General features: G+C 37.7%; 1 protein-coding gene across 2 annotated transcripts in view; it reads right to left on the bottom strand.

Moving 5' to 3' along the window:
* The window catches only part of LOC576711 (beta-catenin), a 28,013-nt gene extending 6,260 nt beyond the window's left edge, over positions 1-21,753 (bottom strand). Inside the window, exons 1-13 of one of the 2 annotated variants that reach the window (XM_011681855.2) lie at positions 21,634-21,753; positions 10,056-10,108; positions 9,533-9,691; positions 8,237-8,366; positions 7,466-7,719; positions 6,721-6,959; positions 5,966-6,167; positions 5,299-5,443; positions 4,556-4,659; positions 3,695-3,901; positions 2,654-2,785; positions 1,433-1,555; positions 787-951 (exon numbers count right to left, since the gene is read on the bottom strand). In XM_011681855.2, coding sequence (XP_011680157.1) covers positions 787-951; positions 1,433-1,555; positions 2,654-2,785; positions 3,695-3,901; positions 4,556-4,659; positions 5,299-5,443; positions 5,966-6,167; positions 6,721-6,959; positions 7,466-7,719; positions 8,237-8,366; positions 9,533-9,691; positions 10,056-10,070 — 1,875 coding nt within the window. In that variant the 5' untranslated portion in view covers positions 10,071-10,108; positions 21,634-21,753. 2 annotated transcript variants of the gene reach the window in all.
* Between the last annotated feature and the right edge of the window lie 292 nt (positions 21,754-22,045).

Raw genomic sequence — 22,045 nt, 5'->3', positions numbered from 1 at the left:
CAGAGACATGACATACTTCACAATTTAGCTAGTAATAGTTTTGTTACATTTCATTTGAAGCCTTTAAAAATAGAGGAATGGGTCACTTTACTTACAAGTTCCTGCATAGAATTTTCTTAATCACAATAGAAAAATTTGTGTGAACACATGCTTTGTCTTAAAATGTAAAACAAATCTACAGAGGTGTTTTACAGATTAGCATTACATACAGCATAACAGACATGAAATCAAGACAGTTTTAAACAGAATTAAGATCCTTAAAATATATTTCAGTCAGTGATTGAGACACATTTGACTATCACTCCTATTGATGTACTATTCAAACTGAAGAGCTTGTTGAGCCAGATGGCAGGTGAACCCTTTTCTGTGGAATTACCCCTCTTCTTGGAACTATATATTTCTATCATGTGTCTATAAACATATACATGTAACGTACGTATTGATATTAATAATAGTCAACATTTAAAGCCACACTGTACTATACTACTTGTAACTGCTTGCTCCCTCTATATAGAAAACTTCCCCAATTGGTGCCTGTTGGTCCCCCATGATCCTCTTTTTCTTATGTTAATTGAGAGCTGAGTTAATGAAATGGCCACCTGTCAGTGACCTTGCTGTGTGGTCTAATCCCTTCTGGCTGAACTCGTACAGCCGTCCTTTAATGAGTTGTGTATTGATTTTAAAAAAAAAATCTTCTGCTGAGAGCTCAAAAGGTTTTTAAAAGTGTGTCATAGGATAGAAATTAACAGCCTTTTGGCTCTCTCTCAGGATACACATCAGACATACCTGTACAAAGAGAGGGATGCAGTTGAGTCCTTGGATGAGTGCTCGATTGTGAGAGTCTCTAGCTAGGATATGAAGAGCTCCTGTAGTACCTTCAACAATGTCCTCCATACGTACACCATCTGCATAGTTACCTCCCTGGCTGCCGGTGCTACCCATCGATGAGCGCTGTAAGTCAAATAAATCAGGCATTAAATGTCTATCTCTGATGATTCATGGAGTGAAATTAATAATTTTTGCAACAAAATCGAATGAAAAAGCAAGCGACATGTTTTGTTTAAATATTTAAATACACTTTTCAACTTCTGGTTGTAATGAAAACAATACTATTCTCACTACATCAAACATTATACATCGAAAAAGGTTGACTACAAAATCTATCATAATGTAGATGTATCTATATACAGTACAACCTGGTTATATCTTAAGAGAAGAGAATTGGGTCTATCAATATACCATATAACTGCCGGGCAAAACACCATTCACTGCATGATGTACAAGTTAGAACTTTAAGCAATGTCTGTTTGAAATTTGAAATATTACCAGAACTTGAAATACTAAATGATATATATATCAAACAATGAAACCCTTCTTTTAACATCTACAACCGGAATGTTATCATTTCATGAGTGGAATACTGTAGACTTACTCTCTGTGTGTCTTGATGAGCTCTCATTAGAAGTTGTACCAGTCTGTGTAGAGCTCCTTGTTCTCTGAGTGGAGCATGGTTAGCAGAGCAGAGAGCCAGGTTCCGAATCAGACCAACAGTGGCCTGGGTGGGGTGGAAGAAAAAAGATCAGGAAACAAGTTGGTGGTGGTGGTTATTTTATGTGACTGCTAAGAAAGCATAAATGCTTGTCAGTAAGCAACCAGAGAATCCGACGGCTTTAGGTCCTCTCCGAGAGACCCGATAGTGAGGATGAATACCTTATCAAAGGGCACTAGCGTATTGCCTTGGTTTCGAACCCGTGTCACCGTATTATGAGACCACTGCTCTAATGACTGAGCTATCACGCCTCCTGATATTAGTTACAAACCTACTCTCGAGAAAATCCTGGTAAATATGATATCCTGAAACGTCAACTATAAATAGAGTATATTGGAATACATTCATACATCAATAGCTTAATTTTCTATGAATTGGGCATCTTTAATTTTTTTTTAGCAGGACAGAAATCATAATATATTGAAATGACAACAAATTGTAGAAACTCATATTGTGACAAAATTGAAATGTCAGCTCCCTGGAATTTTTAAATCCTCACAAATGCTTTATGATTGATGTTGGATTTCTCATATCTTCTATCATTGCACAACGTCGGTTCAAACACCTCTCCAGCTTATCCATGTTTATGTAATCATACGTTATTTTTGTGTGCTTAGTGTTCTACATTGTACAATTAGACGATGACAAACCATTTATTCATTGTCATCTATGACATTTTACAGACCTGGAGGGCGTTTCATTAAGATGTGCGTAAAGTTACGAATGTCTTTACAAATGATTTGAATATGAAGAGCCAAATGGGATGCCCAAAGTTTACCTTGACATTTTAAAAAAGTGTGACTGTATTTCCCATAATCTCAATTAAATTGTAGCCAAAAATACACTTTGCATTAAAATGTTTTGTTACTAATGATAAGGTTTAATCTACATCTGCATATTTCAACTTAAGCTTATGCAATTAAAAGGATTTGAGAATCCCATTTAGCTCTTCATATTTAAGTCATTCGTAAAGTCATGCGTAACTTTACGCACAGCTTCATGAAACACCCCCCCCCCCCCCCCAGTAATATATCGTGGAAAGACAGCACATCTTGAAGAAGACATGTACTGCTAGCTTTGTGTGTGTGTGTGTGTGTGTCTTACCTTGATAAGAGGCCATCTAGATGGAGGATGGAGGAGCTTCACAATGACTGGGATACCATAGTTCAGACGCACTGTATTCTGACACATCTCAGCCCCTGGGTGGCGACTAGTCACATGACGAAGGGCACATACCTGTCAGGTGACACACAAATCAAGAATCAAGACATTCAGACTGATTAGTATCAAATTAAATCCTCATGCAACATCTCATTCACAATAGTTAACAAACAACTGTCTCCCCCTTTATACAAATTCACAGGCCTTTATATTAGTGCCCAAAATAGCCACAAATGCCACAGCCCTTTGTATACATGCACCTGATAGGAATTTATTCCTTGAAATGCTAGAGCGCCATATGGCAGTCGTGCTTAAGCCAGGGTAATAATCGGGAGCGCCAGGAGGGTCAAATCTGACTGACATGAGCGCTATACAAGAACCCATTATTATTAATATTATCCCTTCCCAACCAACAGAACATTTTTTATTCAAATCTTGGCAATATGCTTAGCAATTTTCAGTCATCAACACATCACATTGATTTAACTATTGTCTCCTCCAGTTACACACATATCTGCACAGTGGCTACGACCAATTTCATTCATCATGAGCCAGAGATTTATCACCTGGAGTATTCTCAATTCCCAGTATCATCCCTAAGATTTAAAAAAAAAAATAGTAGTTGGTACTTGTAAAGTGCTCAATTCTTTCATATTTGACACTCCTAGAGGTGTATATAATGAAGCAAGCTTCAACATTGCTTCTCTTATGGCAATTTATAGCATTTTACGGAAAGGCTTCCTGCCAGGTATCCATTTTACCTCCCCTGGATTGAGAGGGGCAAATGTAGATGAATATCTTGGCAAGGTCTCCAGTGAACATTCTCAATTCCCAGTATCATGACTTAACACCTTGTGTTACCAGTTTCTTACTTGACCATGGATGTTCATTATTCCACAATCCTCACTCAAACTATCATCAACATCACCACAGTCTATCATCATCATCATCATCATCACAAGAATCGATATCGCCGTGACTTACCGCTGGCTCTGTGATTTCCTCTCTGTCTCCAGCTTTCATGAGTGTCTGTACCAGGGCTTCAACTCCAGCCATCTGACTGACAATCATCTTGTTACGGGTGTTGTTACAGGTCAGGTTAGACAGGATGCCACAGGCGCAGGTCACCACGTTGATGTCATTGGAGGCTAGGAGCTGTACCAGCATCTGAAGGAGTGGCTCAATGTCATCCTGTATTAGACAGATAAAAAGGTATTTATTAGAACCCATATGCAGTCAAATCACTACAGAAAGGAGTTTTTCCACAAGAGCCATCTTAGCTGATCACCCTGTGGATATGTTGTTTGGACACCCAACAAACTTTGCGAGACAGGCTACATACATACTTTCTTTTGAGGCCAATTGATATTTCCCTGATCTTAAAAATATTTTTACGAATTCCCTATTTTTTTTTTCCTGACTGAAAAGAAAATAACTCTGCACAATTAAAGATAAAGACCAGTATTGGAAACGCCCCAATTTCAAAAAATGAAATGGAAGCTCTTATTACCAATCATGTGAAAGAATATGTTTTGACTAATACATAATGATAAAAATTTGCCGGGAAACCGCCTACTAATTCATATATTTGGTAAATTTGTTTCTCTCATGGACTGTGAGAGATATAGGGTAGTCCCATATACATCTTTCTGTGTATAGTGCTTGTAACTTTACGAAGAATGGGCCAAATTTCTTATCATTTTGATGATTCCAGAACCATGCAGATGCTAGATGCTAGATGATCAACCTTTTCTGATCGATTCCACAACGTTTCTTTCACAATGCAATCGCATGACCATAACTGGTCTTTACCTTTAAATATGGTACATTTAAGAGACTACTTACAGTTCCACGATGACAGTCTGAGAGATTCCTGAGGGTCCAGAGACAGTTCTGGACCAAGCGGTTGCTTTGATGTCCAAGGTGGAGACCAAGGGCAGACATTCCTCCTACAACACAAAGGTGCACAAGCAAAATGTTACATGTCATAGGATTCCTGTACCTAAAGTGTTGTTAGATTAAACGAAGCTTTCAAGGTATTGTTGTAATGTCCTTAAAATATGAGGCCCTACAAATTATTCTTTTTGAAGAAATTCAAAATAACTTTGTGTGAAAAGGGCACCTAAGGATTAGTCATAATTCTTAACTTGATTATCAAAATCGATAAAAACATTTAATGGTTTCAGAGTGAAAAATATCACATAATTCTTGTCGCAGTAAAGGGGTTTCAAAAGAAAAACAAGGAGATGTGTAATATTAGTTACAGCTGTAGCCTTAGCCAACACTGTGCATTGCCAAATCGATAATGGTTTCATTCAATGAATCTTACAAAGTCAAACTCCTTGGCTCGAATAGAGATTGGACATGTTACTTATTTCTAGCTGGTTAAAGCCTAACTGCACTAGTTTGGCCAGGAGAGATTATACCTCCCTGCATGGTCACTGACAGGTGGTTATCTCATCACACCAGCTCTCAATTAACTTAAGAAAAAGGGGATCATGGGGGACCAACAGGTACCGCTTAGGCATTGTTTGCTATATTGAGGGCGCAAATAAGTACAAGTGGTGCAGTCCTGCTTTACTACTTGCCTGCTTCAACGATGCCTGGTTTGTTGTTATGACAGACAGAGAGCACCTTGAGCACCCTGCTGGTGGTCCATAGAAGCTTCTCATACTCGTAGGTACGCATGATGTGCACCAGAGCTGCTGGCCCTCCACTGGCTAGGATGATCAACTGCAAACAAAAAGGTAGAAATAGGAATTAGACCGTTACCTCTCCTGTTACTACATAATCAAATGAAGAACTGTTAGAACTTAGTAGTACATGAGCAAATGATTGTCAGTCTAATGTTATCAAACGTAGCACAGATGTGTTTTTTTTAAAGGGTACACAATTTTTAGTTTGTTTCTTTTTATCAATGATTTCTATTTCTCTTTTGCTCTTTTCTTATTATATTTTGTTGTTTTTTGTTCTGTATTAATTTGCTTTTTTTTTTTTTTAGTCTCTTTCAATCTGTATTTATTTTTTATTTTTTTGCTTGCTTTAAAAAAAAAGTTTGTTACTACTTATTTCTACTTCTAGCGAAAAAAGGAGAGGGGTGATTTTGTGGATCTAGTTCCTAACATGAAGGATTTGAGCATGCTATTATCACCTCTTTTGAGGAGTTTCCAGTTGGTACACCTTGCAATACTTAACAGGTCTCGTGAGAGTCACCATTCCTAAACATTCTCTTGAAGATGTTTGCCAATTTCTTACCTTGCTTTCCTGGTTCCCATAGGCCAGGATCTGAAGGCAGTCAGTTGTGATGGCCAAGAATTTAGGATTGTTGCGGGAGAGCAGAGCGACCATCTTCTGCAGGCCCCCTGCGAGACGAACGGCCATCTTGGAGCCTTCTTGGTGAAGAAGGAGGTTGTGGAGGGTTGTGATGGCATAGAATAGTACAGACTCTACTGGGGAGCTGCACAGAGAAGAGGGAGGTGAAATATGGAAAAAAAGTGATTAAAGTAGTACAAAGCATTGTCATTGAATTGGGCAAATCTGAAGTATCTCATGAAAAAAAGTTATATATAACGCTACCCCCCCCCCCCCCTCCACACTACACGCACACGTGTAGATCATAACAAGCAGAAAGACAACAAACTTGATTAAATTTTTTGTTACATTAACATAGTCAGAATTACACCAAACAGACAATTAAGTTATGCACTCTATTAGTATCTACCAAGCACCCATGTGACCCCCTCACCCCTTCCCTTTTGCTCTTGCTTTTGTTCAACAATTTCTACAAAATTGAATGATCAAGTTATCATAATGTCCTTTCTGTATGTTTTGAAAACTGATAAACCTGGGGGGTGTTTCACAAAACTTGTCATCAGTGACAAATGACAGTTTTTGTTATAAGCTACTGAAATCTTTGCTTGGTTGGCTGATTGGTTTTCAGCAGATTTGTCACTGATATTTGTCATTTGTCATTGAAAAAAGGCTTTGTGAAACAGGGCCCAGATCTGTACCTGAGCAGCTTGATGAGAGCTGGGATGCCGCCACTCTTGAAGATCTGGAGCAGACCTGCCCTATGGTGGGAGAGATTGTGCAGGGTGCCGGCAGCACATCTGGTAGTCTCAGCATCGTTGCTGTTGGACATAGCTCTGACAAGGGCTGCCACCATCTGAGGGGAGTTCATGATGGCATGTCGGCTGGCCTCCTTCTTGGAGAGCTGGTGGACCATCATAGCAGCCTGGTTCACCACAACCTATAACAGCAAGAGAAAGAGAGGGTTGTCTTCAAAATCATTACCTACCCAAGCAAAAAAGTTCTAGCTTTTAGAATGATTCTTTCTTTCATTCTCAAGATGCAATAACTGGTGGTTCCTGAATTTGCCCTACATATATTGGATAAGATGAAAGAATTATGTTATGTAATAACATTCTGGGTAATAGCATTGCTGAAAGTTGACACCGAATCTCTAGATGTTATATTGAATAAGACTGAAGATGCGAGAATCCCATCACGATGATTCTACAAACCCAATAAGCCATGACAATTCATATTCAAAATTGACACAAAATGTATTACAGTCAAACCTATCTTTAGCGACCACCCAAGGGAAACACAAAAAGTGGCCTTTGTAGACAGGTGGCTTTTGTCAACAGATGGCCTTTGTAGACAAGTGGTCACTAAAGCAGGTTTGATTGTATTTTCCACATTCTATTTTTATTTAATCTTGAGATCACTCATCATCAGAGGAGAAACACTTACCAAGTCATCATCATTGAGGAGCTTGGTGAGCTCTGGGATAGCCCTGGTAGCCAGGTCAGCATCGTCTTGGTAGTTGATGAGGTTGACGACGGCATGCTTGAGCATCTGGGAGGGTTCTGAAAGGCGCTGTACAGCTGTCGGGTGGGCGGGGTCAAACTGGGTGGATGGGATCTGAACTCCCTCTTCCAATGTCTCTGGGAACATGGCTGCCCTCACACGTTGAGAGCGTGTCTGGGTCAGCTGCTGGTTCATCTCTGTAATTATGGAAGCAGAAATTGGCATTATATTGTTTCTTTCGTTGTAAATATTGCAATATTCTAATTTACTATGTCTAGGAGAATTTTGAATTCTATTTTTTTTTTTTTTTTTTTGCTTTCTTATGTCTGTTACATGTACTTTCTCTAAGCGCCATGAGCACCGAAAGGTGGACCTGTGCGCTATACAAATAGCCACTATTATTATTATTATTAAACAAGAAATGTTATTTGGTTTATATCCAATTAGTTGATACATACACATCAAGTTTAAGTCACAAAGTTGATACATAAGCACTCTCAATCATGTAGAAATTCAGAGTCAGATTAATTTTATTGGTCCAACAATTGGCTACAATATTCAGGAATGAGGATACATCTGAAATGATCTGAAACACTACTCCATTCAATATGATAAAGGTGCTACATTGCACAAGAAAGGTTCCAGTTGGAATAGATGATAAGGTACAGCTTCTTTCCTACATGAGTTATCTTATCCACGACATGGGTCACTCACCGTCAACCTGTTCCTGTGTGTAAGCCTGACCATAGCCAGCATCCCAGTCAAACATGCCCTGAGCTCCGGCCTCCTCACCGCCACCACCACCACCATCCTCTACACGTGACTTGCTGCTCACAGAGGGGGCCTGACCAGGAGAACAAAAAGTGCAAGTTGGTTATATTTCATCGACACTCTGTTGCATGAGAGTTACATTCAACACAAGCTATAATAAATTGTATGGGACTACAGTTACCAGTATACCATTGAATGATGTGCTATAGAGAGACCTTACGTATCAATCACTTGATGTTGAATCGTATGGGTAATCCTTTATGAAAATAGAGTCTGAAACAATAAGAATACATTGCAGTGGCCTTCACTTCTTTAATTCATCTACATACCTAAGGTTTGAAACACATTTCGACTAGTTTTAAATCACATTTGCCAAAATAAAAAATTTGCATTCAAAGATTTATTTTATGTTTTATGTATGACGCTTGTAACCCCTCTCTTATACTTAGGCTGTCCGCCTGTGGTAAAATCTGGGCATCCGATTCTTCCATTTTTACCCATTTTAGCTGCCACACAATTTAGACTTTGGGCAGCCCATGTCATGTCATCAATCGGTCAATGATCAAGTTCACACATAAACTCTCTGGGGGTAAATATAACAAGTCGATAATATAATTCAAAGAGCTTGTCATAAAAGATAAGTGGCTCCAAATTTCAGTAACTTTTTCTCATAACAAACCAAAGGTCAAAAACATCAGTAGATATCTCAGACACATGTATCATATATCGCATGTGTTATTGGAAAGAGAAAGATAAAAATTGAACTTATGTCTATATTACCAAGCTAAAAGGAATGTGTTAATAGGAAATTTAGGAACGCTCTAGACAATTACGTTTGTTTCCAATTCTTCGCTGTAAACTGTAACTAAAAGTTTTTTTGTTTTTTTTTGCGGAGGTGCAAGATTGCATGCGACTCCAAAGAGATAACATGGAACCTTTCTACTTCCAGCTCCAGTGAAAAACAGAATACACAAGATCACAGCAATTTAACTCTTGGAAAAAAGAAAAAAGAGGGGACAAAATTATTAAGATCCACAGAAACAGAGAGAGAGAGAAAGCTCTCATGAACAACATCAAATTCTTACACGGTCCCAATATTAAAATTATAATGTTGATATTACACTAATAATAATAATATCAAGGATTAGTTATACATCCCTATTCTGCAATGTTAGCTATTGGTAGCCCTGAGCAAAGAGACTACATGATGATGTGAACATGGTTAAAGGTTTAACTTACATGTGAGGTGGCATTGCTCTGGAATCCTGAATCCATACCATAGCCATGATGTTGCCATTCCATGGTATTCTGCATTGGATCTTGCTTTGGGAGGTCCTGTAGCCCTGGACCGCCATAGCCTTTCTGCTGTGGGTTTACAGGCTGCTGTTGATTAGAGTACTGCAAGAACAGGGGGAAAGAAGAAGAAAAACACATTAACATATATTATCTATATGAAACAAAAGCTTGTTGATTCAAATAAACCTCATTAAATACAATTTGCGATTTAAAAATCAAATAACACTGAACCAAATCTCAAGTTCCTATCTTTCTCTACAATTTCTATTACATGTACATGTATGTTGTTGACTCTAGTAACTGGCCTCATCAGTTCCATCCCATAATTTTAAATTTTGCAAATGTTGGCTTGTAAAACATAGAGAGACTTTGCATAATTAATGTAATGATCTAATTCTATACAATCTATATTACGCAATCCCACATGATGTGATATTTTTTTACGGTATGAAGAATGATTTCTTACCCTTGCCTGCTCCATGGTGAATGATAATCTTCTTTAATCTCGTCAGTGAAACTCTGTACAAGGAGATAACAAGAGAAAAGAAAAGAAATGCTCTTCATCAGATAATGTAAATAGTAGAATTAGAGTGAAAACACAAGAAATGCACAAACTGCAATGGAATGAAATCCAAAGCTTATTAAGTTTTCAATTTATTCAGGTACTTATACATGTAGATGACTGGCTTGTTAGCATTCAAGAGCCCTTGCTACATACATGCATTATAATGGTCAAATCGCCTAGCTTTGAAGTTTGGTTGATACTAAAAGAAATCACCGTAATAAGCATACCACATGTAGCACACTTCACTTTTTTTCTTCTTCTTCTTCTTCAAAGCACAAACTGCAATGGAAATGGAATGAAATCAGAAGCTAATTAAGTTTTCAATTATTTAAAGTACTTATACATGTAGATGAGTGGCTTGTAAGCATTCAAGAGCCCTTACATGTACCTCATCCTTAATAATGGTCAAATCGCCTAGCTTTGAAGTTAGGTTGATACTAAAAGAAATCACCATAATAAGCATGCCAAATGTAGCACACTTCACTTTTTTTTTCTTCTTCTTCTTCTTAAAAGCATAACAAAGTATGCATAAAAGCATAAAACAGACCGCACTTGGTCCATTCTTCTTCTTCAAATTAAATCTATGTTCAATTTTTCTCAAAGCATGAAAAAGTATGCATAAAAGCATAAAACAGACCGCGCTTACCGGTAGTCCATTTGTACATTACAATTTAAGTAGTCTCAGTAGTCAGTACTGATGGTGAAACCATCAAGCTGTGAGTCAAGGGTGACAAAAATATTGTACGGCCACATCCACACAAGCATATCACATAACATACTAGTAGAATACACAGCACTCAGTCTATTTGTCTACCACAACACCCAACACTGCAGACAGGAAGAGTCTGGAATATTATTTTTGCTTAAGCACATACTGTACATGTACCGTTTGCAATTAATTTATGATCTTTTACAGGCTTCATGTGCATGGATATTTTAAAGTAGCTCCTTCTTATGAAACCACTTATGGCACAGTCACCTCTTTACAATGCAAACAATAAAATTGTTTATCTGTTCAAATATGAATGTACACAATTGAAGCACGAGGGCAAATCTACGGGGAAAAAATTGCAGTTTAATGCACGAGATTCATACCATTAATCTTAAGACATAGCCAAGGTACCTTGTGTGCATGTTAGTACACGTACGCAACATTGTCAGCACTGTGTATATACAATGTGAGCCTACACTATTACCTCAATGCTCCCCTCAGAGTTGAACAAAAGGATTCCTACTTAAGTTTTCCTTGGAAGGTACAGACCCACTGGAAAGAGCCTACAGTGTGTGCCTTTCAATGAAACCCTCCCATTGTTCCGATGACTCACTATTGAATACATCTAAAGGCATAATGTACATACTAACATGGCTTATCTCCCTACCCAGGCCCAGCAGCCCTCACTCATTGGCTTGCATGTATAATGTATTAAAGCTCTGCATGTAAGCCCAATATAATCAGTGGATTGTTTGGCTATGTACAGGTCTAATACAGGACATGCACTAAATATTTGAAATAATAATTCCTCATTCTGTAGGCTTACATGTAAATTACATCAAAGTAACATTTAAAGTCAACATGTACAGGTACATATAGGTTTCTAATGTAGGCTTTTAAGTATGTAATCCAATATAAACAAAAACACTCTATGGAAGATACAGACCACTGAATTAGTCTACACTCATTTACACACTTTCAGGCTGAACCTGTGGGCTGATTGACATGAAACTCTGGATAAATTGTAAACTATTCACCTCTGACATTATCAAGGTTACAAAGGTTTCGGTGACAATCCCAAGTTTTTGATCTGTAATTCTGTATTCTGCAAGCATAACATCACAAATATTGTGATTTCTGCACAATAATTTTGTTTAGACATGTTCTATACTCACTGAGATTTGATAAATGTGCACTTAATATCTTTAAAAAATGCCATACAATGAGATTGAATGTTACATGTATTATAAGCACAAGACTGTCATGTCATGAATTCTGCATGTTTTTAGGACAAATGACCTGACCCGGAAAATACTTTGAATAAATCACTTATGTGAAAAGTATAATTATGAAGAGGGTTATTGTTTTCTTTTCTCTTCATAGGTGACATATCTCAAGTATGACAAATGACAAAGTAGGAACATGAACTTTTGACTTTTGCAAATTTCTGATAGAAATACAGTGTGCAAGTACACTCAGGTGGATACACTAGACTGATCATACATGTAGGTGTATTGATTAATGCAACCACTTTTCTACATGTAGGCCTAATGTCAGGGCGCGACAAACCCGCTTGCCCGACGTCCCGGGGCAACCAAATTGAGCCGTCGGGCAAGTAAATCAAATTATCACTTGCCCGATTCGGGCAAGTGATACTTTTACAGTAATTTCCTAGTGTCCAAGAACTCTACCATTCACCCGTCAACTTCTTACCCGTCGTCAAAATCCAGAAGCAAAAAAGCGATCGTTCCGATTTCGAAAAAACTTCACAGACAGCTAGCCAGCTCAGCTAGCTCAGCGCGCATGCAACAGTGACACTTCAAGCCATGAATGCCGCTCCGCCTCCACGCACGGCCGGCCGTGAGCTAGCTAGAGACAGCTAGCGCGATCGTACCAGCTGCGAGCTTATTCGCGCTCTCTCTCTCTAGCTCTGCAGGCCGCACCGACAGGCCTTTGCTATTCTCTGATTGCCGATTGGTTGAATCACGCCAAATATGACGTCATTATTCTAGGGAAATGAACACGTGCGAATCGGAATGGAATAAACAACAGGGATTTTCTAGTAAGTACAAAAAGTCAAATGTTTGATATTTATTCATAATGACTGTTAATGATTGTGAACATATTATTTAAAACTCGCTGCTCATATAAATCAGATGAATGTGAATCTGATTATTTATGGAGAATCAATAAAATGCGTTTTTTAAACCTTCAACCATCCTTTGTTGACCATTTTCTTTGACGGTTTTTGTGCTAAACGGTTAACCGTTAAAAGTATACGGGCGGTTTCGTTTAACCGTTTAATAATAATCTGAAAAAGTGAAAATACAGTATTTGTAATAGTGCTGTAGCTCGGAACCCCGCTGGTCTTCAGACTGTCGGGCTGAGCATTCCCAGCCCCGGACTATGGCACAAATTGGGTCATCCTGATAAACAGAGACCAGTAATAAACAACATAAAACATGTCTTATTATTCCTCATCTGAATTTGATATCATGATTAACCTTGCAAAGTTACTCTGTGAAGATAGCTGATCTGTGACGTGTTTATATATGCCTTTGCAATGCAATGTTTGCACATGTCAGGGAGAGAGCTCCCTGCATGTATCATTGCCATATGAAATTATGTGGAAGTGTGTATCACACACACCCAAGACACACCCTGCAATGAGCTGATCCAAGTTAGTGACCAATCAGGAAGGTTCTCTAGCTATGTGGGTGGAGTTTGATACCAGCATAAATTACAGGTTGGTGACCGCGCGTGCTTTCACCGTACCCAGTTCAGTGGGAGGTCAAGAAGCCACGCCCACATGTGTGCATGTGACAAGCATGAGCTCTCCATCTGTGTGTATGTACAGTGTATTTGGGCGCCGGAGGTTTGTGTGTACATGTGTGTGTGACTGAGAGAGCATGCATGGGCTAGCATGTCCCTGCATGTCCCTGCATGGACGAGGCAGGGACACGAGAGAGTAAAGAAGTAAAACAAGTGAGACTAGATAGAAAGGGTGGCTGTGTTAATCGGCTGAATTGAAGAATGATCAAAAACTTAAATTACTCACAATATCCAAGACTTTGTTTATTGATATTTCTAAAACTTCAATTATTATTGTTATCAATATTTTTGTATTTTATTTATATATGAACATTATTTTAGGGGGCGAGTCGGCAAGGGATGGATATTAATATTGAGAGAGAGAGAGAGAGAGAGAGACTCGGGGGAGAAGGGATGTGAGAGGAACTGACCATCGAATGTGTAAACATTTAGAAAGTTGTGAGCTGAGAGTGCAGTAATAAGAAAAGGTACATGAGCGATGAACACATTGCAGAGAGAAGGGAATAAAGAGGGTGAGAAAAGAGAGAAGGGGGCTGGTTGTTTTATTGTTTACAAATTCATTCATGGGGATTACTGCTGCCAGAAAGCTGGCGCGCAGCGGCCAGGGTGTAACATTACACTGCGGTTTCTTTGATTATCTTTATCATCGGCAATTAGCACATTCCAATATGTATGCAAATAACGGTTAACGGAGCGAGAAATGCTAAACGGTTTTGATGAATGCGGTCGGATAACCGTCGGTTAAACGGTTTGACTCAGGCCTAATATTAGGTTATTATTCAGTACAGTTACACTGTACATGTATGTGCATTAATTTGCTATCTAAAACACTAACTTATCATTACGAGATAATAAATGCTTTAACCTCGAGTCCTTTTTCGCTTTAAAGTTTTGGGCAAGTGGAAATATTGTTTGGGCAAGTAAATTGAAAACCCACTTGCCCGACAGGGCAAGTGGTGAAAAAAATTCTTGTAGCACCCTGTAATGTATGTACCAATTTATTTATATTTTTAAAAAATAGCATTTTTCATGCATATGGAGAACAGATCTGTTTAAAACCTGCATAAATATTTATACATGTATGTAAAAAAAAAATCATCTGTTTTAAAAACCAGCCATGTCATTTTTCATGTTTTGTTGTTGTTTAAGAATTTACTAAATTTCATGTGCATACATGTAGGATGCTCAATACAAAAATGTTCTGCACTTTAAGCAAAAAAAGTTAAATCTAGAAAAATAAGACTCTCAGCTTGAAGCTTTATCAAAGTCCTACACTGTATAAGACTGTATAAGACCATACACATGTACATGTATATGGTACCTTTCCTTACATGTATAAACTATAAACTCATGAACACCCATCTGAAATATAAAAACTAAAAAGCCCTATTCAATGTATATCATCAATTGAGGTACACTGAAAAAAATTCCCTCATCAACCTTTTATTTTCAATCCAAGCTTATAAATACTCCACCCAACAAATCAGCCATGTTTATTATGTAGGCCATACAGGTGTATATATAAAGTGGATTTGTATGATTCATTGATTAATCATTAAGCCTCTTTTTTTTAGGAGTTTTGGAAAAATCTTTTGTGTATAGAATGACTGTGACATCATTGATTATTGCAAGCTTTCTGATCTCTGTTGCATAATTAATCAGCTTCTCATGGGATGCCACCACAATAACATAACTGTGATGATACATTCAAACTGAACAGAATACCAGAGTTCTTGGGACATGTTCATGGCTCATGTACATGTGATCAGTATGCAACATATTGTAGGCTAAACGAATGAAAACACTTTACCTGAAATGTCTAAAATATCTGTGGAGGTGAGAAGTAACAAATTTGTATGTACATGCAAGGCTGTCATCGCCTGGTTTTATAAGATGCCTTCAAGCTTTGCCTACACATGCATGTACATGCATGTAGTCCTACATGTGAGACTGTGAGCGAATCAAAATAGACAGACATGCATTAGTAGCATGCTAGTGTCATTAATTAGACATGTCATCTGACATATTACAGGCTTGTGACAGACTACTTTCCTGTCCATACTAATTATTTGACAGAGATACCAATAGTCTCCTCAATCATGCCTGAGCAATAAATGGAATCTTCACCACATGATGACCGGGCAATGTGAAAACATGTTCAGCAGGCAATGATAAGACAGAGGAAAGGAACATCCTGATGGCCTGATCTCTGCTTACATGAACTGTGCATATATCAGGCCAGCATTGAGCATTTGAACAACCAACCATATTATCACTATTTACTTTTGAAAAAGTATGGTAAAAAAATGATTGAACAGAATATTAAAAAAAACAATAACATATGTAGGGCATAAATAATTTAATCTACCGGTATTGGTTGCATGATGGAGTTTTTTATCCTACAATCTACATGTAACCTGTATATGTAAAGCAGCAAATGATCCAAAATCTGCTTTACTTACAGGCCATTGCATGTAATGTAGGCCAACATGTATGTTTTTGTGCATAGTAAATCTGGTCTAAAACATGTACATGTACATAGAGATACAGGTACATACTGTACACGTAGCTCTACATGTACTTCTTTGAGGATGTTTTTGTTCATGTTATACATGTAGTCTATAGAGATCCGTAAAAATTAAAAAATCAATTGGACTACATGTAGTAGACTATGAGTAAGCTTGACTTCTAACAGGCAGTCTGGGCTAGGGCTTGATTGACATTGCCATGGTGCACTGGAATGTGAAAGTATGGGGCACTCTGTACTGCTCAGAAGGCTTCTTACACCAGCACCACATGAGTTGACATTAATGTGAACAGATTGAAGAGACCAAATGCTACACTACAAGCCCATTAAAGAATGCTTCCATCAAACACGACAGTCTCAATATTCAGGATGACAATGGAAGATACCAATGACTTAAACTCACAATGCACAGATTGAGATTTGAAAACATTAGTAAATTTCTGTATTTACAATATGTACAGTACTACAGTATTGCAGCACTTTTGCTTGCGACTTTTCTCCAGAGATTTCATGAATGAATTGTATCATTGCAGACATACATTATGACCCCCCTCCCCCCTAACAAACCAAAAACCACGACAACAATAATAATAATAATAAAAAGAAAAGATGAGGCAACATCTTAGTATTCTTACATGTTCATGTACATGTACATGTACTATGTAGATAGATATGTTTCTTTGAGTTTTAAAGATTAATCTCTTGCCCATACAATTTAATTGTACTCTATTTAAAGATAAAGTTGAGTTCTGGTCATGTGATTGCATTGTGAAAAAAAAACTGTGGAATCTATCAGAAAATGTCGATCATCTAGTATACAAGTATTTGTGTGTATTGCAAGGTTCTGGAATCATCAAAATGATAAGAAATTTGGCCAAATCTTGGCAAAGTTACAAGCACTATACACAGAATGATGTATATGGGACTACACGAGCACATGGCGAAAAAAACCCTCCCCCCCCCCCCCCCCCCCGATTTTTACGATGTTTCATGTCATATTTAGAATATGAAGGCATTTGAAGAGCCATGCTTTTCAGGGAACATGTTTAATCTAATGTTCTTCCACCCTTGCATAATAACAATGATAACGCTCACAAATTATTTTTTACCTCTTCCCAGAACTCAACCTTCTCTTTAATGTTACTACAGTGGTACAATGAAATCAAACTATCCATAGTATGCAAGAAAAAAATGCCAAGTCTAGTTGAGGCAGACTACATGTATCCCTCCCTGTCTGGGTGAGTACAAGTGATGCGAGACAAGTTTGACAGGGTCATCTTACTCACTCACTTGGTATTCCATGTACCCTAGTATGCTGGGCTTGAACTTCTCAACCGCAATGAATGCTTTCTGAAAAACATCTACACCATTGGTGGCTTCATTCTGTAGTGTAGGCTTTAAATGTCTTTCTGAGTTTCTGATTTACAAGGGATGTCTTTTTCTTATATACAATTTCTAAAAAAGAAATTTACTTGATGACCTAGATTCCTCACTATTATGACAGAGCAATAAGAAAGAAAGAAAGAAAAAAGGGAGAAAATTAATTTAAGAAAGTATAAAAGATGAACAAAGGAGAGGAGAATGAATAAAATAGATATTGGATGCATACGCTACATCTATGAGCATTATAATAAAACAAGCACTGCATGGCAATACACTGATGTATGTGCATGATCAGGAATCCATATTCATTTGCAGCCCCCATCAATCTCGGTGCATTCGGCACTCAGCATCATTATGCTTATGGAGAATGCACTTGGAGAGTCCTACAGAAATAAACAAAGTACATCCCACCAACATTGCATGCATTTGCAATACAGTAGTGCATTCTGTGTACAAGAGGATGGCAGGGTGTTGGGGTGAACAGCAGGTACATGTAGCCTACATGCATGTACAGCCAGCCAGCCTTGCATCTCCTAGAATACACACTCTGTAATGCATTCCACTGGTATGAATACCAATGCTGTACAAACACACAAAGCCACTGCTACTCCCACACACAGAGAAGCCACAATAACATAGTCTTGCACCTGACACTGTTTTGAAAAGTCAATCTCAAATAATCAAATACTTATATTCTAGTCATTATATTCAGTTGAACTAAATCACTGAAATTAACCTCCATAATTAATCAACCACTTTGTAACACATATACTTGTATGCATAGTTGCATACTATCTTTACAGACAACATATAAAGCAGATTTCCGTTTAATGACTAAAATAAAGACTATCATTACAAAAGCCCATTTACTCTGGCTGCTCACCTATTGTGTGCACAGCAAGTCATTTACCCTTTTCTATGAAGGAGAAAATCTTACTCTTTGCCTTCAATTTACCGGAAGTGCATTCCAATTACATGATTTATTGTGTGTGACAAGGGCAAGATCATTCTATCAGTGTCATACATAAAAGGCCAAACCTTCTTCTTCTTATTCAGTGTATCACTATCTAATACCCAGATATTTCTGTTAAATTAAGACTAAGAGGACACTCCATCAGAGAATACATTTTCAATTGAACAATCATAAAATCAGTCTGTTATGATATACCCTGGACAATTTATTATAGAAAATCAAAAGACAAAGATATAAAAACCGACCAAATTGTCCGTTGTATAAAAATGAAAAGCGCCCTTTCAAGTTTATACCAGTTTTTGCTGCCCCAAATGTTCTGGATGTAAAGAAAAAACATTCATGACACTCCAGGCTAATATTCATATTAAGTGATTCATATTCAGTTCAAATCTACTTTGTACAACCTAGTGTGTTGTAAATTTGTAATTTCCTTGAGGTGCAATTTGATGTACATGTACATGCAAAATGATCAATTAATTGATGAATTATTAAATTGTGTTGCTCTCTCACAAATAGCCAATATTATTGTGAGGATAAATGTACATGTATGTACATGTAAAGACAAAAATTGATAGAGTACATGTACTGTATGTGTCTAATTAGCATATGATTGGCCAATAGGCCATTTTCGTAGTACCGGTAATCAGATTTAATGCACAAATCTTTGATAAGCACCTCATGACTCATGTACAAAAATATTTCTTTCACCTGTTACAAATCATTGTATTTTAATAGACAGAAGGTGAATTGCATACATTAATTGTTGCTAGATAGGACAAATATTATGGGTTGTCCTACCTAACAACCTAAGCAAAGCCTAAGACCCATCATTTCTGTAAAAATATATATTTTACAAAAAAAATCATTGATTTCAAAATTATGTTCTATGGGTATTGGGTAGGACGGGACCAGGGGGATTCATCAGCAACCGCTTAAGAGTGCATATTGTTCTTGTGTGGAGTTTCAAAAGAGCAAGATTGCCAGCCAACAAACGGCCTGAAAATTTCACTTGATCAAGGAGAGAGAACCAATGGAAGGAATTGTATGAAAGTAAGATAATTTATCAAATAATTTTGCCCTTAGATGTTGTGTTTTAGTTTACTGCTTCAACTTAGAAATCAACTGTCTTGACCCCACCCCCCCCCCCCCAAAAAAAAATAAAAACACAATACGAATACTACTGGCCTTGCCATTAACACTGATCCATTGTGCCTTCTGGAGCCCAATCTACTGTATGCATGTGTAATGTGTCTAACCATGATGGTGTTGACGTCACACCCCAATCTAGCGTACAAAAATGTTTCACACATGTACAAAACAAAAGGGAGGAATCAGGAAAAGATAAATGATTGTTGAAGTACTCAATTTTAAACAGGGTGCTACAAAATCATACTGTAAATCAATGGACTGTAAATGACTACCAGTATATAAATCAGTTCTGTAACTTCCAGCCGAATCTAAGCTCAAAATCATAAACAAAACTGAAGAAACTATCACTGATTTTCCTTTAGTACATAAAGTTTCAGCTAATCAACTCAACAAAAAAAATCAACTGCCCAAAACTTGATCCCTACTATACATTTTGGGCCTGTGAAAATGTACAGGTTTTGGTATGCTATGAATCAATTTTGTTTATGACCAAATTTGTGTACATCGAGTTTACACAAGGATTCAGCATCTGCCTCCAGCAGCACAGCTAAGCTCAGTTTGCAGTTTTGCACAGCTATAGCTTATACATAATTTGCATCTATTTCCCAAATTAAAAAATATTTTTCGTGAATAAAGGTATGAAACCAAAGCTTGGATTGTGATTATCTATTTGTATGGACTGGTCTTTAGTGTATTGCATCCTGATACATAGAACTTTAGCTTACATCTATTGCATTATGTTCATCCGCTCTCAGCCTCATTTTTCTCCATTGGCACCTACAAGGGCCCTTATGATTGGCTATCGCTGGCTGCCATTCACTCAACGTTATAAGATATTAGTGCGAGCAGAAAGCCTGCGAAATTCCATTTGATGTGTTACCAAAATCATGGTATTCCAGTCGAACCTAGATTTTGTACAATTTTTTTTTCAGCATCCTTACAAAAGTTTAGTATTTCACTTGAGTTAAGATTAAGTCTTACTTAACTTTGAAAACTTCAAATTTTCGTCATATTTAAGGTGAAATGTTAGTAGATCTTTCTATTTTATGTGTGTACTGTGCGTCCCGTTTTATGGTTAGCACTGTTGCGCTCTCTGCTTCAGTGAGCCCTCTCTCAATTAAATTCAAAACCGCTCGAGTGGATCGGCCAATGGAAGCGCATTAAACTCAGTACACAGAGCAGAAATTTCTACGTGCCTCATTTATCTAACATCCAGGAATCGAGGCCGAAAGTCGGCTCTAAAACAGAATCCGTGATGATGCTCCTTGATGCATTTCACACTTACTTTGTACAAAGACTTTCATGTACGATAAATCTTCGGGTAGACGAGCGACCTAGATCTATAAAAGTAGACGGTCAACTGGGGGTATTTATTATGCGGAATCCGATTTCCGCATTGCCAGGGCGCGGATCTGGAACCCTACACCTGCAGAGCGCCGAAGAAAAAAAAAGGACGATCCTTATTTTTTAGGATGCGATTTGTCAATGTCTATGGGGATATCCTTGCTTTTGCGGACGATCCTCATTCTCGCCCCTAATGGTTTCACTCTCTTTCTCTCTCCATTTCTAATCCTCATAATAATCCTAGTACCTAGACTAGTATTCCTACAACTATCATCATGTCTCGTTCTCAATCATATTTGACGCAGACTCCACATTCACAGCCATGCTATATGGCAGCAGAGCAGTGGAAAAGCAAAGCATAGTTGTTGTTGTTGTTGGTAAATGTTTAATGGCGTTCATTCAGATAGACAAACTTCAAAGTGAAAGAAACACTTCATGCTTAGTGCAGTGTGTATGACTCACTGCACTCAGCTCACAGACTCTCAGTCTTTCACTCGATTCAGCATCAATTTACAAATAAAAATAATACACAGCACGTAAAATAACTTCTTCTACTCACCTCTCTCTTAGGGTCCAAGAACCCTAGAACAGTTCACAACTGTCACACTGATATCTGGAGTATATTCGGTCACTTCTACATGAATATTTGAATTTACACAACATTAACTGGCGGACAAGTACATCGGTACCGTACCATGGGTAGCAAACGTTGTATATCGCGTACAGAATCTACCACACGTAAAAGTCAATTGGCAGCTCGCTAACGCTGAACCTGTCAATCAATTACAGATAAATCCGCGCACAAAGAATGTAGTGCAGTCGTTTACATGGAATCATCAATTTTATATGCTGTCATTTACAATACCTTTCTATTTCTAAATCAATTTTAAAAGGTAGATTTGTTCGTCTACTCTTTTTTAAATTTTAGTTAATTTGATGCGATATTTCTTGATCGAAATTGCGGATGAATA

Source organism: Strongylocentrotus purpuratus, unplaced genomic scaffold (genome assembly GCF_000002235.5).
Source record: "Strongylocentrotus purpuratus isolate Spur 01 unplaced genomic scaffold, Spur_5.0 spur5_scaffold_7, whole genome shotgun sequence".
Taxonomy (NCBI): domain Eukaryota; kingdom Metazoa; phylum Echinodermata; class Echinoidea; order Camarodonta; family Strongylocentrotidae; genus Strongylocentrotus; species Strongylocentrotus purpuratus.
The sequence above is the reverse complement of the archived record's forward strand: the minus strand, read 5'-3'. Positions and strand labels throughout refer to the sequence as shown.